At 36.8% G+C, this 13,573-nt stretch overlaps 1 protein-coding gene across 8 annotated transcripts in view; it reads right to left on the reverse strand.

The window, feature by feature from the left end:
- Positions 1-13,573, reverse strand: part of RREB1 (ras responsive element binding protein 1) — a 141,667-nt gene that overhangs the window by 38,686 nt on the left and 89,408 nt on the right. For all 8 annotated transcript variants that reach the window (XM_031946898.1, XM_031946896.1, XM_031946900.1 and 5 more), the window contains 2 exons: positions 6,959-7,103; positions 6,325-6,461 (listed from right to left, as the gene is read on the reverse strand). In XM_031946898.1, the coding sequence (XP_031802758.1) occupies positions 6,325-6,461; positions 6,959-7,103 (282 nt within the window). The remainder of the gene's footprint in view (positions 1-6,324; positions 6,462-6,958; positions 7,104-13,573) is intronic.

Below are 13,573 nucleotides of genomic sequence, written 5' to 3' on the forward strand. Positions count from 1 at the left end.
ATTTTAAGAGGCTATTTATTTCATGCTTTATTTTTCCTTTCCCAGTCTACAGGAAGAGACAAGGAGTGCTAATGACTCTCCTCCTCACTAGCCCCACCCAGTTTCAGACATTCTTCCCCTTTCAGAATCTGACCCTCCCCCACTGGCTCCCACTCTCTCCCATCCCCTGCTCTGGCTCTGAGGATAGACATCAAACAGCTGCACTAATCTCTCTCTCTCTCAGTTGCTGGTAGAGGGATGGAACAGAACTCCCTAGCTGCCTGCCTCCAGGGGATCCTAGGAATCCACCCCAGGCTGCATACACATACACAGTTTTAACACCCGCCTGGATTTTTCAACCTCAACTCAAAGGAGCATCAAGAGCCTGACCAGTTTCACAAAGAGCTTATGTAAGCATGAGCACGGAAACTGGAGAAGTTAGAGCTTTTGCCCCACGCAGAGCACAAAACCTGCAGAAAGGGTCCCTTCCTAGTACAGAGAACCCAGGATTTCTGGCACTATGAAACAAAAATAAACGTCTTCCAGGTTCCAGCTGCATTTGGCCACTTCCCTCCTTCTACTACCCACTCCAAACCTAACTTTGCCCTGCTCCCTGAAGGTAAGGACTAAAGAACACTTCATTATATTTGGTCCTGAGGCTGGGTGACTTCCCAATACCGCATTAAATTCTCTTTACACCTGAATCATTCTATAAATTTAAATGTTCATTAAGAAGGAGAGATGGATGAGATCTCTGATTATAAGTGTGGTTTCTGAAACCATACTGTGGGACTCCCTCACTATTCATTTTAATTGCAATTTGAGAAAATCTCAAATGAATATAAGGTTCCTCAATTTCATAACTCTACCTTCTCAGAGAAATTTTCAGCCTTGAGCCCATAGCCTAATCCACCTTTTCTCAGAAGAACTAATGAAAGAAATGGTGGGATGAATAAACCTGCTTCCCCCTCTTCTTTTATTGTTTAAACCAGTGGCTCTAACTTTTTTTTTTTTTTTTGCATCACAGATCAGAAATAATGTTTTTAGATTACAATAAAAACCAATTTTGTGGAAATGCAATTATCAAAATTTTAAGATGCAGTGCCTTAGATGGACTGAAGATTGTCTAGAAAATTCTATCCTCTCAAAGACAGACAAGATGAATGATTTATCCAAAAGAAATAAAAGTAAAATAAAGCTTTTCAACAAATAGAACATGAATCTGGCAAGTAACTTTTTTTCCATTAAATGTCACAGTGCAAGATAATACAAAGAAAATAACAACAACAACAAAAAGCCATACTTAGGTCATAAAGTTCACCAACAGTCATATAGTATCTTTCAAGAGAAATCCTGAACAAACCACAAATTAATTACTATTTCTTCACTTTAAAATAAGTCATGGAACATTTACTGCTTTTAAATGCTAATAAATTAGTAATAATCCCACCACTGAGACCTTCTGGAAAACTGTCCTAAATCATATCCAAATTATTAGTAATCCCACTTTCAACTTCTTAGCCTCCCCTCCCCCCAAAAAGCTTTAATGCTGATTTAAAGCATCACAACCTCTTGTTCACAGCACAGACACCTACGTCAGCAAACACAATGGTCCTCTCCAAGTTAATTTCCCCAAACCCTGCTTTAGCTCTGAACACTTGTGCTATAACGCAGTTTATTCTTCTAGCTGTGCTTGACAGCAAAAGCAATGTACCAGCTTCTTTTGCAAGCCCTTGCTCACTGATTACTCCCAGCTAGAAGTCTCTCATTCTCAATGTCAGTGCTCTTGTCTGGCCCACCTATTTATCTCCCATTTTCTTCTCTGAGTTAATAGAGAGATTGGCAATCAGTTGCCAGTCATCCCTAATTATTAAGTCCACTAAAGTGTTTTTCAACGTATATAATTGGTTATGTATTATGTTTTTCTTACATAGTAAAATAATAACATAACACTGCTAATGTACAATGCAAGGACCTTGGAAAAACCAGGCTCTGCGCTTCGCTTATGTTTGAGTCACTCCTTATTTTTCTTATATTCTGTAGAGACTTGAATCATCTATGGAGATAGACTCCCAATGCCATTCAGACCATTCAAACTCAGTCACTTATCCTCAAGGCCTCTATTTTATTTCCTACCCATTTCTCCTTTTCTACCTCCCAATAATGGTCATGGTTCATTTGCTTAGTGGCAACTAAGCCACATACTTTATACTAAAGCTGCCCTCTTAAAGAATATATCAGGCCAAAAGCAGTCAGTAATGAGAATAGGGAAAATAATGGACAGTGCTCCATAATTAAGGACTCCCCTTGGTCTGTGCTTTTATAAAGCCTACTCCATCTACCTAGCAACAGCTCCTCCCACTCTCATCATGGGTAACCTGCTCTACCTGGGAAGTCAGAAGTCAGGGTGTGGCTTCCAGGGACTTCAGCAGGATGAATGACTGCCTGGAGGGGCCATATCCAAGAAGAAGCCAAAATACTTCTTTAATCAACTCTTCAAAAACAGTAAATATCATTACAGTACAGCCAAGGGCACCTGTAATCAGAAGGGTAGCCACGGGGGCCTGGAGATTCTGCCTCTCACCCCTTTCTTTCTAGGGCAGTGGTCCTTTACACGTCTTTTTCCTTTCTGCTCCATGCTCTGTCCCCTGCTCCACCATAGGATGTGATTTGTAACTTACAACAACCTTATGAAATGAAGGTGTGGTGGGAGAGGTACAGAGTCAAAAGACTAAGAGTTGGATGTCAGCTCTCACAGTCAACCATGTGATAATGGGCAAGTCATTTAAATTACTGAAGCCTTAGTTTCTTCAACTAAAAAGAAAAAATGAAAGACTGGATTAGATGTCCTCTAAAGGCCCTTTTACTATCATTCTATTGTATCCAGGGTCTCTCAAATCCAAGAGCAATGTTTTCTACTACATTTAGTTATGGCAGCTCTGGATGTGAACCATAAAGTGGATTTTTCCTTTTGACAAGTCCTGTGGTTCTATTTAATGAGCATATCCTGAATGGCTAGTCAATACAAACATGTATTATCTAATGGCAGCAGGTTATGGTGACCTGAGCACTCCCTTCTGCCCTTACTCCATATTCTTCTGTAGAATTGATTAGCCAATCAACCAGTATTATATATCTCAATACCTATGTGAGAGACTGAGATTAAGATTAAAAAAAGGAAGCAGTTCCTACCTGCAATGAATTTACATTTTATACACACACACACACACACACACACACACACTTTAATTATTAAAAGAGATATGGGAGTGGATAGAACACTAGCCCTGAAGTCAGGAGGGCCCGAGTTCAAATCTGCCCTCAGACACTTAACGCTTTGCTTCCTAGCTGTGTGACCCTGGGCAAATAATAACCCCAATTGCCTTGGGAGAGGGAGAGGGAGAAAGAGAGACAGAGACAGACAGACAGACAGAGAAACAGAAATTTTCCCTGACAAGAAATCAGAGGGATAAGAAAGAAAAGAAAAGAAAAGAAAAGAGAAGAGCTAAGCTCCAGTTTCCATTGAGCTTTAGTTTTTTAACCAGAAAACAAGAACTAAGAAAATCAAAGTGGAGTCAACCAAGATAATTTTGCATTCACAAAAAGATATTTTATTTATATTAATAAAGAATGACACATGATTTCTGTAATATCCAATAATTCCCTGATCCATGAGGTTACACACAGGTCCAAAGGGATATTGGTAGTCTTTTTCAAGTCAGAGCAAGCTCTTTAGCTTGTGCCCTTCTGATAAAACTATTGAAAACAAAAGTATGCCAAAGAACAGAGCAAATAACAGCATAGAACAACATAGAACATAGAAAAGCATAGCAATATAACTACTTTTGGAATTCTGGTTCAGAAAGCCATTTCAGAATGAATGGATAGCAGTAGAATTAGTTATGTTCTATTTTTGTCTAACTGTGATGTGACAACTAGGTCACTGGATCTCCTTGTGCCTCAAGTCCTCTAGCTGTAGAATTATTGCAACATTTACAAATCACTTTCTTACTTAAGAAACCTTATCAGGTTCTGACTCCTCAGAAGGTTCCAAATGCAAAGTAGTATAAATTTAAAACTGTTACAGTTTGGGAGAATAAGTTGGAAACATAGTTGGAAAAATTTGTTATCCCCTAATCCTGCCACCACCACCCCACATCCCCTTATGGAAACCAATGCCTAAGTGGCCTAGTCAAGATTATGCATTATTCCTATGCACTAATTAATTTTCCTTATAAAAAACAAAATAAAACAAAAAAACCAGCATATGATATTGTGACTGAAGAAAATATGTTTGACATGATTCTAAGCTTCCAAACAGGTGAGTTTGTCTCAGCAAACAGACATTAAAAACTTTTTGTAAAAGCTTTGCATTTTTGGAGCTATGACTAAACGCATATCCCCAGAATTGAAATTCTGTGAGAATGGTAATTGGAGAAATAGGTCAACAAACCCTGAACACCCAATTTTTTCACATGGACAAAGACACCTCCCAAGAAAAGAAAAATTTGCAACTACTTGTAAAACATTTATCATCTTTTCTATTTAACTTGGTTTCTGATTTTCAAGTTGCCTGCTTCTGTTTCCAAATACTATACATACCTCAGAGCACACAGCCATTTGCCTGATGATTGTTTAAAGAATTTATTTTAATTAATGTTACCACTTGTGGTAGAAACATTTTATTCATGGCAATGGGTAACATGGTGATGAGAAAGGCACATTCAAAATCACATATATTTACTTCTTATTGGATAAAAGAACTATCATCAAGGAAAAAGAAACCAGTAAATAGCAATTTGCCCCTACTAAGTTCTAGAGTCACATTTCCAATTGCCCGAAGACATACATACTTGACTATTCCACTTAACACTCATAATCAAGGTGTCCAAAACTTGTTCCCCCCTTATGAATTTCTCTATTTCTGTCAGTAGTATCAATACTTGCCCAGCCTTCCAGATTTAAAAACTCCCTGAAGACATCTTTAATTCTTCATCCTCCCTTACTTCCCACATTCCATAGTCTGCCAAATCCTGTCATTTCTACTTCTCAAATATCCCTGATCTTTAATCCATATTCTCTATGCCTTGGATAGCCATTTACTCACTTAGACTATTATAACAGCTATTTAAGCTGGCTTCCAATCTCCACCTTCTATTCCTTTTTCAAGCTAAGCCAGCCTTCTGACCAATGACATGCTTGAATACCTTATGCACAGATCTCATCTGGCCATTTCTTTGCTAAGAATCCGTTTATGTTCCATTTCTTTTATCAGTATTCAAAACCTTCCACAAGCTGGCAACAAACTACCTACCCACCCCAACTTCCCAATCTAATAATAATCCTCACTATGCACCTTATATTGCTTTAATATAGCTCACAACCCCCCAGACTTTTGAGCTTTCCTGTATTGCCTGCCTTCTTTTGCTTAAGTCCAACATTATTTCCAATGCTCAAAGTTATCTTTCACATGCTATTCACTCTTAAAAAGCCAATTTCAAATGCCTCCTTCTCAGCAAGGCTTTCCTTGACTCTTCTCCCTAGTTGAGCTTTTCCTACACACAGAGCTCAAAGCACTTTTTTTGCTAGTTCTGCTGTACTTATTTTGTATTGCAAATATTTGTATTTCATTGATTTCCTCTACTTGACTATTAAACACAAAAGATCAAGAATTGAGTTTTATTTCATGTCTGTGTTATCCTGGGACCTAATATAATGTTTTGTGCATGACAAGTGCTTAAGAAAAATGTTAAATTAACATTTCTGTGAACTTGAAAAACTATCCAGAAGTATGGATATATGTTCTCATATTTTCTAAAAGAAACAAACAAAAAACCCTGCAGGAAGAATTTAATACTGTCAATGCTTTAATGATAAAACCAATTCCTTCTTTTTGTTGTTGTTCTTACATATTTAATTAAGAAGAACTTTGCTTTCTTACAATAGTATCACTAGAAAAAATGTGGGTGCTACCTCCCAACGATAGTGATGGACAAAGTAGTTAGTTATAGGAGGGAAGCCAAAAAAAAGTCCTTTAATTTAAACCCAATCAAAATTATTGAGGACTGGTGGGAAAAAAAAAAAAAAAATCAAATGAGTACTTAATTATTCCCCTTCCTTTTCTGGCTATAAACCCTCTCCCTTCCAGCTTCCATTCTAGCCTTTGCTTTAAAAAAAAAAAAAAAAAAAAAGTTCCCTCCAAAACCACACAACTATTAAAAAAAAAAGAAGTTCAAGCAAATTTTGGGCAAAACAGTATATACATGCTACTTTGTACAAATTAGATGTAAAGAAGCTAAGGTCTGTGTATTAAGAAAAGATTACCATATTAGATCCTTTCCCTACCTCAGGGAGTTATCTGGATGAGTCTCCATGTGAGTCTCCAAACCATACTTGCAAACAAATTCCTTGAAACACACTGGGCAGTGAAAAACTTCATCTGTTTTCTTGTCTCCATCACCTGATTGAGAACCCTCTACCACCTTAAAAAAAAAAAAAAATAAAAAAAAAAATAAAAGTAAACCACTAAGCCTGACCTCTCATGAAATCTTCAAGAAAATCTACTTGCAAATGTTGAAAAAGGGGGAAAAAAAAAATTTGCTCGCAGAAAAGCCCAAGAGACATTAGCTGATAAAGAATTGGTTTTAGACTTAAGTCCAGAGAGTAAGATGGGTAGTTGGTAAAGGAATGCTCACTCATATTATTTCTCGGTAAATGATGCCAACTATACAATTAATACAAAAAAGATCAGTTGTTTAAAATCAGCATACATAAAAACAGCCTTTCTGGAGCCAGTTTTATAGAGCCATGTAGTATTATAGCATGTTAAAACCCAAAATGAATACTGGATGGATTGTCTCAGAGACAAAACACAAGGCAGAGTTCCCTGTTAAAGGTCATATATGTAGACATGCAAAGTTAGAAAGCAAGAACAAGTTAAAATTTGGACATGTTAATTGTACTGTGAAACACAAAATACCTTTTTAGCAGGTGTCAGCTCTTCTTTCTCTGAGTCAGCCTCCTGACTTAGTTTCCTTTTGGAGGTCATCCGCCTGCGTTTCTGTGGAGAGGGGGGTGTTGTGGTTGTGGTACTGTTGGGATCCTTCTCATGAATCTTCATATGTCTTAAAGAGAAAAACCCAGGAAAAATTGTTTTAAACCACAAAAATTTACTTCAAATATCATTTTCTAATTTTAAATTCTTACAAAGGAGTATTAAAATGTTTTAGAGCCAAAGTCCAAATGTAACCAATTGAAGAATTTTCAACACAATTTACACACGTGTTTCACTTATTTCAAATTTATGAACTTTCCAAGCTTCGAGTTCTTCCTTCCTTTTCTACTCACAGCGAAGCTTTAAAAAAACAAAAACAAAAAAACCCCAAACAACAACAAAAAACACTATGGAATTTCTTGCTATATATACGGTATTATTTTTTAATGCCATCAATAAATAATATAAATAAGTTAGTTTCTTTCTTTTTTAAGCTGGAGACACAACAGACGTTATTGATATTCAAAATAAACATGTTCTAATTACTGCTTTAAATACCTGTCCTGAAGAAAAGGAGAATATGAGCTAAGATTGAAAGATGGAAAGAGAATTAGCCTTGGGCTCACATTTGAATCCAGATTCCACTATTTGCTACTTTGATAACTCTTGGGGATTCTAGGAAAGGAAACATTTAAAGTATTTCAAGAAACCTAATAGCATGTAGCAAAACAGAAAAAGGACATTTTTAAAAATGTATTTTTCATAAAACTCATAATACTGGGCAATTTCCAAAACTGAAAGATAATTTAAACAATTAAATTAAACATCAGTTTCTGTAAAAAAAAAAAAACAAAAAACAAAACACAAAACAAAGATATAAAAATGTTTCATGTCAAAAACTAACGTTGAGGTTGAGATAGGATATTGGTTAAGTAATATACCTACTGTCCTGGTCATTTGAAGATAATGTGACCATCAGTAGGGACATGTTCTTTGATGTTTGTATGTTTGAAATCATGTGACGGTTTTGCTTTGATCTGTTCAAAATCTATCATTTGACCTCTCTTGACCACGAGCAGGCAGGCAGGCAGGCGGACAGGTGGGCCAGCATTCAGATCTACGCATACACGGAGCACAGTAAAGGGAAATATCCCAGAGAGTTATCAAACAGAGGACCATGGGCTCAACAGCCCCAGGTTGTAAACCAGAATTGAGAAATGTATGATTTATGTTCAGGTAAAGTCAGTAAGAAACATTTCAGATTCTTCCAAGTTTTTTCATACCAGCACCCAATGAGCCCACCTCATTCCACAATAAGCCCAAATGCTGGGAAACAGTATCTTTCTGGCCCCTCTAGAATTTATAATATTTCCATACTGCTCCCTTTGCTCACAGAATCATGCAGATCTGATATGTGCAGTCCAAAAAATAACTATAAAAATAATCAAATCTCTAATTTTAATAGGCGATGACCCACAGCTTTGACTCGTACTCTCTAAATCAAAATCTACAGATACCTTGACCATCTAAGTTATTAGAAATATATAATTATTTACTTTAAAAGAACTCCAAACAAGCAGTTTTCAGGTTATATCACTGGAGTCTGTGGGGTGATTTTATCCTTTGTAAGACTTGTGTAATGGACTTCACTTCATCATGTGCCAAAAGAAACAACCCAAGAATCACAAAAGCTCTCAAGGTAAAGAGAAAGGAAAAGAAATCTTCATCTTCCCACACTGTAGCACAAAAAGTGGTTATACTTCCTGAAAAACCCTCTTCAACCAGCATTAAATAGTGACAAAAACAGGACTATAGTTACCATCTTTTATTAGAAACTTCCTTTGTTGAAGAAAGGGTGGAAAACCATGTCTCTGAGAAGCAGGTTATGAGAGAAAGATAGTCAGAGACAGACCAACACAAGCATACACACACAAAAAAGGGTGTATATGTAGCAGATGACCTTGAACAAATGATTCAAAACTGGTAGAGTTTTATTTCTTTTATAAAATAAGAAATAGCTGTTGTTTAAGATTCTTTCTAGTTCATAAGTCCTACAAATCTAGATTTCTTGTTCTTAAACAATTTAAAGAAGTAGTATACTTACTGCCTTACTTGGGTTTACCTTTCTTCTCCTACCTTCCTTTCAGAAAGCTTGAAAAACCAGCTATTGACAAAAAGACTAATGAAGTGCTTGTTATTATTAATGCCCCTGCTTTCTATTGTGCCAATGTCTCTGACATCAACAGCAACACCACAGAACCGTTTGTAATAATAACAGGAACTGACATTTATCTAATATGCTTTTCTTAAGCACTTTACATACACCAGCCACCTATGACATTTTTAACTCCTCAAAAGCCTTGTGAGGTCAGTGATGGTATGAGTTCTAGGAAATTATCTAAGAGACTTAGACCCAAAAAACAGGATTCAGACTCAGGTTTTCCTCACTCTTTATGCTTTCCACAGCTAGCTAAATATTCCAAATAGTTTTCTGCCAGGATCTGGTTGAAATGGCACCTTTCTAACCCTCCCTCATGGAGCTGGATCAAACCAGGAACAGCTCAAGTCCTTCTATGGTCAAACCCCTTTGGTTACTATCCAACTTGTAGGTGATCTACATGGAATCTATAGTTATGGGCTAGATGAATCTAACGATACAGAATTATATAGACAAGGAAGCAGAATCTAAGCCCTCTGACTTCTTCCCCCTGCAGTGGGTCCAAGGGAGGCCCTCTGTGGAAGTGTGAATGGGAAATGCCAGCAGAGGAATGGATACACTTGCCCCTTTGATATGCCTGTGATATTTATAAATAGGAAGACTTAAGTCATGAAAGTATCTGGCCAAAGATACGTGCTACCGCTTCCACAGTCTTTCCCTTGTTAATGATCCTTCTGAATGAACTATGCCTCCCACTCCCCACCCCACCCCCAAGCCTGAATGTTTTGTTCATACAACAGAAGGTACCAGGGATTAAGCAGGGTAAGGATCCTTTAATACAAAATAGACCCCTGCCATAGAATGAATTCTGTGAGATTGTGCCCCCAGAACTTTAGCAATGGGAGATGCAGAGAGCATGCCATTAACAAGAATTCAATGGCATTCGATCTTCTCAATTTAGTCACAAATAATGAAGCAGATCGAGCAAAAATTTCAAATTGCTGAGGTCACTACAAGAAGTCTGACTTCTAATATCCTGATCTTGGAGCACAGTTCAGCTGTACAAGATTATTTAGAAACTGAAACTAGCTTAAACTGCTAGTCTAAATCCTGCCTCTGCACTATAATAGTTGTCTCCAATATTGAATAGGAAAAGCGGAAACTTGGCTAAGTATGGAGTTAGCTGAATTCTGGGATAAAACCAGGGTCTTGTACTGAAGGGAAAAGAGAGAGAACCCAAACGAGATGAACAGACTCGGTAGAATTGTGTTAACTAGCAGGCAACCCAACTCTTTCTTTATAACCACTCTGTGCCATTTCCAGGAAGCAAGATAGCCCCTCCATCTAGTCACTAAACTAGATGAGCCTGATTTCACAAAAGAAATGGAAGTTCACACTGATTAAGTGCTCTACTCCTAAGTAGGGGAGGATCCTCAGCTCTGTTCCAAGCTGCCAAGCCCCTATTTTAATACATAAAAGCTTTGTATTTCAAATCATAAGATTTGGTCAATTTCTTTTTCAGATTTCATATTATCTTTTCCATTTCTACTTTAGCATCCCTTTCTTAGCTCCAAAAAAGTGAAACATTCATTTGGTCTAACATATTGATGCATTTTACTGAAGGGGGAGATATGTGTACATATGTAGGGGGAAAATACGAGGGATAGGAAGGTGGAAAACAAAAAACAGTCTGGGCATTTATAGTTAGCAAGCTCGGTACTGGCCAAAAAAATTCTTGATAAACTCTTTCAATTCCCAGCTATGTCCTATTGTGGTTAAGTCTCCAATTGTTTGCTAAAACATGCAATCTGTTTTTCCAATGTTTCCAGTCCAACAGCAACAACTATTTTTTTTTAAGTCCAATTGACTCAACACTTAGGCCAATTTTAACTGCTAGGATCTGTGAGTTGCAGTTAATTCTGAAATCAGATCTGCTCCAATCTGTCTTAGGAAGCTGGTCTCCCTTATTGCCTAGCTAGCTTCTAACACTTGACTTGTCAACAACTGCTATTCATTTCCTCACAAAATGTCTACAATAAGTGAGATAAAGATATTACTAAGGTGCTAAGTAAAAGGAGCTTCTCAGCATAGCCAGAAGGAAGAAAAAGAAAATTAGAAAAAACATGCCATCAATTCTATTAAGCTTCATGCCCTAAAAATGTGTTCTTCAAATTTCAAGTGTTGAATCATGTGTCATCAATCCAGTAATTCACTTTCAAATCTGCCCAAGCAGCTGTGAATCCACCTAATCATGATTATCATCATTTGTAAAATAGGAAATACAAAGCTGGTCTCGAAATCTTAAGTTTTTGGCAGCCCAAGGCTGTCCACACTAATGACAATTTTTGTTAACACTGCTGAAATCAACAGACTACTGGGGTTGTAGCTTTCTCTTGAAAATAACTTATCCAAAAGAGGTAAAAATTGTTCTGCATATTTTTAGTGGATTCATGTTAACTAGTAATGACTCCTTCACGCTCACAAGTCACTGTCAAACACATACTAAAATTCAAGTATATGATATACGATAATAAAAAGACTGCAATCAAGTATGCAGTTTTGTAGGATAGATTCTGTGAATGCTCTCCAGCACTGACTCCTTTGCCCCCAAATTAAAGGTCTTTTCTCAAGTCATAATGCACATTCAGCAACCTTCATGAGTCCTCAAAATATTACTGACAGGAGATCTATAAAACCATCAGCAAGTATTTTTGACCCCCCCACTTCCCCTGAATATCATTTATTGGCCTAGGGGGAAAAAAAGAATTCACTTAAGACAGTTCTATGACATCTATATAACATCTATATAACTTCTATAACATGATGATAATAATAACTATCTGAGATTCTAGTTTCCTCTTAAAAGGGCTTGCATTAATCTTTGTAATTGAAATTCATTTTCCTTAAAGTAAAAAATCTCAAAACTAATTCAAGTTTTGATTTTACTAAGCCTTTTATAAACATAATATTAAATTCCCTTGAATTTGGAGGAAGAGGAACTACATGTGTGAAATTTGCACTATAGCCCCTTAAATTTTCTATAAGGCCTGAGGCAAATCTTCACTACCCTGCCTCAGTTTCTTCATCTGGAAAAGGGACTGAATAAAAATAAGCTCTTAGAAATCTATGATACTCTTGCTCAGAATTAAACTTTTAAAAAGTCATCTTTGAAATCCTTTTTGGTAATTCTGGGCTTTAGCTTTCCTGAATCTATTCTACTTATAGTTAATTCAGTGGCACTCTTATGAGGCATATGGGCATGAAATAAAAAAAAATTTTTTTTTTCTTGGCAACTCATGAAGTCATATTTGACAAAAAGGGAAGATTGAAGTGTCAGGGATTAAAACATTTTTTAAAAAGACAACATACTATCTCTCTCTCTTTTTTTTTTTTTTTTTTTTGACACTTCACTAGTTCTTCAAATATTTCTTGGATTTGTATTTGGGACAATATACCTTACACTACAGTGTCAAAAAATTTCAGTAATTTTATATTATACAGTTCTCTTCTGGGCTGAGATGCTCAGCATAAAAATCCTTACTTCCAGGAGCAGTCCATCAACAATTACTTTTTTATCCAGAAGCCTAAAGCCTGAGGTTCTCAACTTGGGATTTATGAACTAAATAGACAAATAGCTGCAGAGATTCATATAAAGATAATAATTTTTCATTATAATTAGTTTCCTTTGCAATCTTATATATTTTTCTGTTTGAACATATTACTTTTGAAAAGGGGTCCATAGGCATTAGCCTGCCCAAGGGGTTTATGAAAATAAAGTAAAGATTCTGGTCCTTGACCCCTGACATTATGGTAAGAAATAGTAGGCTACAGCATCTCCATCTCCCAAGCCTAAATATAGCTCCTCTTAGCCACAATTCTCCTTTTAGCTTCTCTCTCAGACGAAGTCAAAGCCTCCTCAGTCTGGCGCCCAGGACGACTCTTGCTCTTGGGCCATGCTTCTCTGCTTTAGTGCATATTGGAAGTCTGTATTCAAGTTCTACATTTTCTTATGGGCTTTAATTTTCTCTTTAGCTCTTCATAACACCCTTTCTCTCTAACTCACATCTTAGAGCTATATAGGTTCACCTAAGTAAATTCTCTACCAGCGAGATGGTCCTCGACTAGAATGAAGTACAAATACCACCCCTGTGAGCAGAGCTGCCCCACTGGAAACTCAACTGAACTAGCTCACTTTCTTCATAGGGTATCATACCCTTACCTGTGGGTGTTCTGCCCAAAGAAATATTTTTTGGATTGCTGAAACCTCTCAAGTTATCTTGAAATTTAAAAGGATCATAGCAATGTATTGAAATGGACCTAATCATAGCCTCTATACCCCATCAGAGACATTCAACTACCCAACAGGTTATTATCAGAAGTACAATCTGAGACAATGTACAGTTTGCCCTCAAAATCTATTGTTCTTTCCAGAGTCAAGACAG

This window comes from Sarcophilus harrisii, chromosome 1 (genome assembly GCF_902635505.1).
Source record: "Sarcophilus harrisii chromosome 1, mSarHar1.11, whole genome shotgun sequence".
NCBI lineage: Eukaryota > Metazoa > Chordata > Mammalia > Dasyuromorphia > Dasyuridae > Sarcophilus > Sarcophilus harrisii.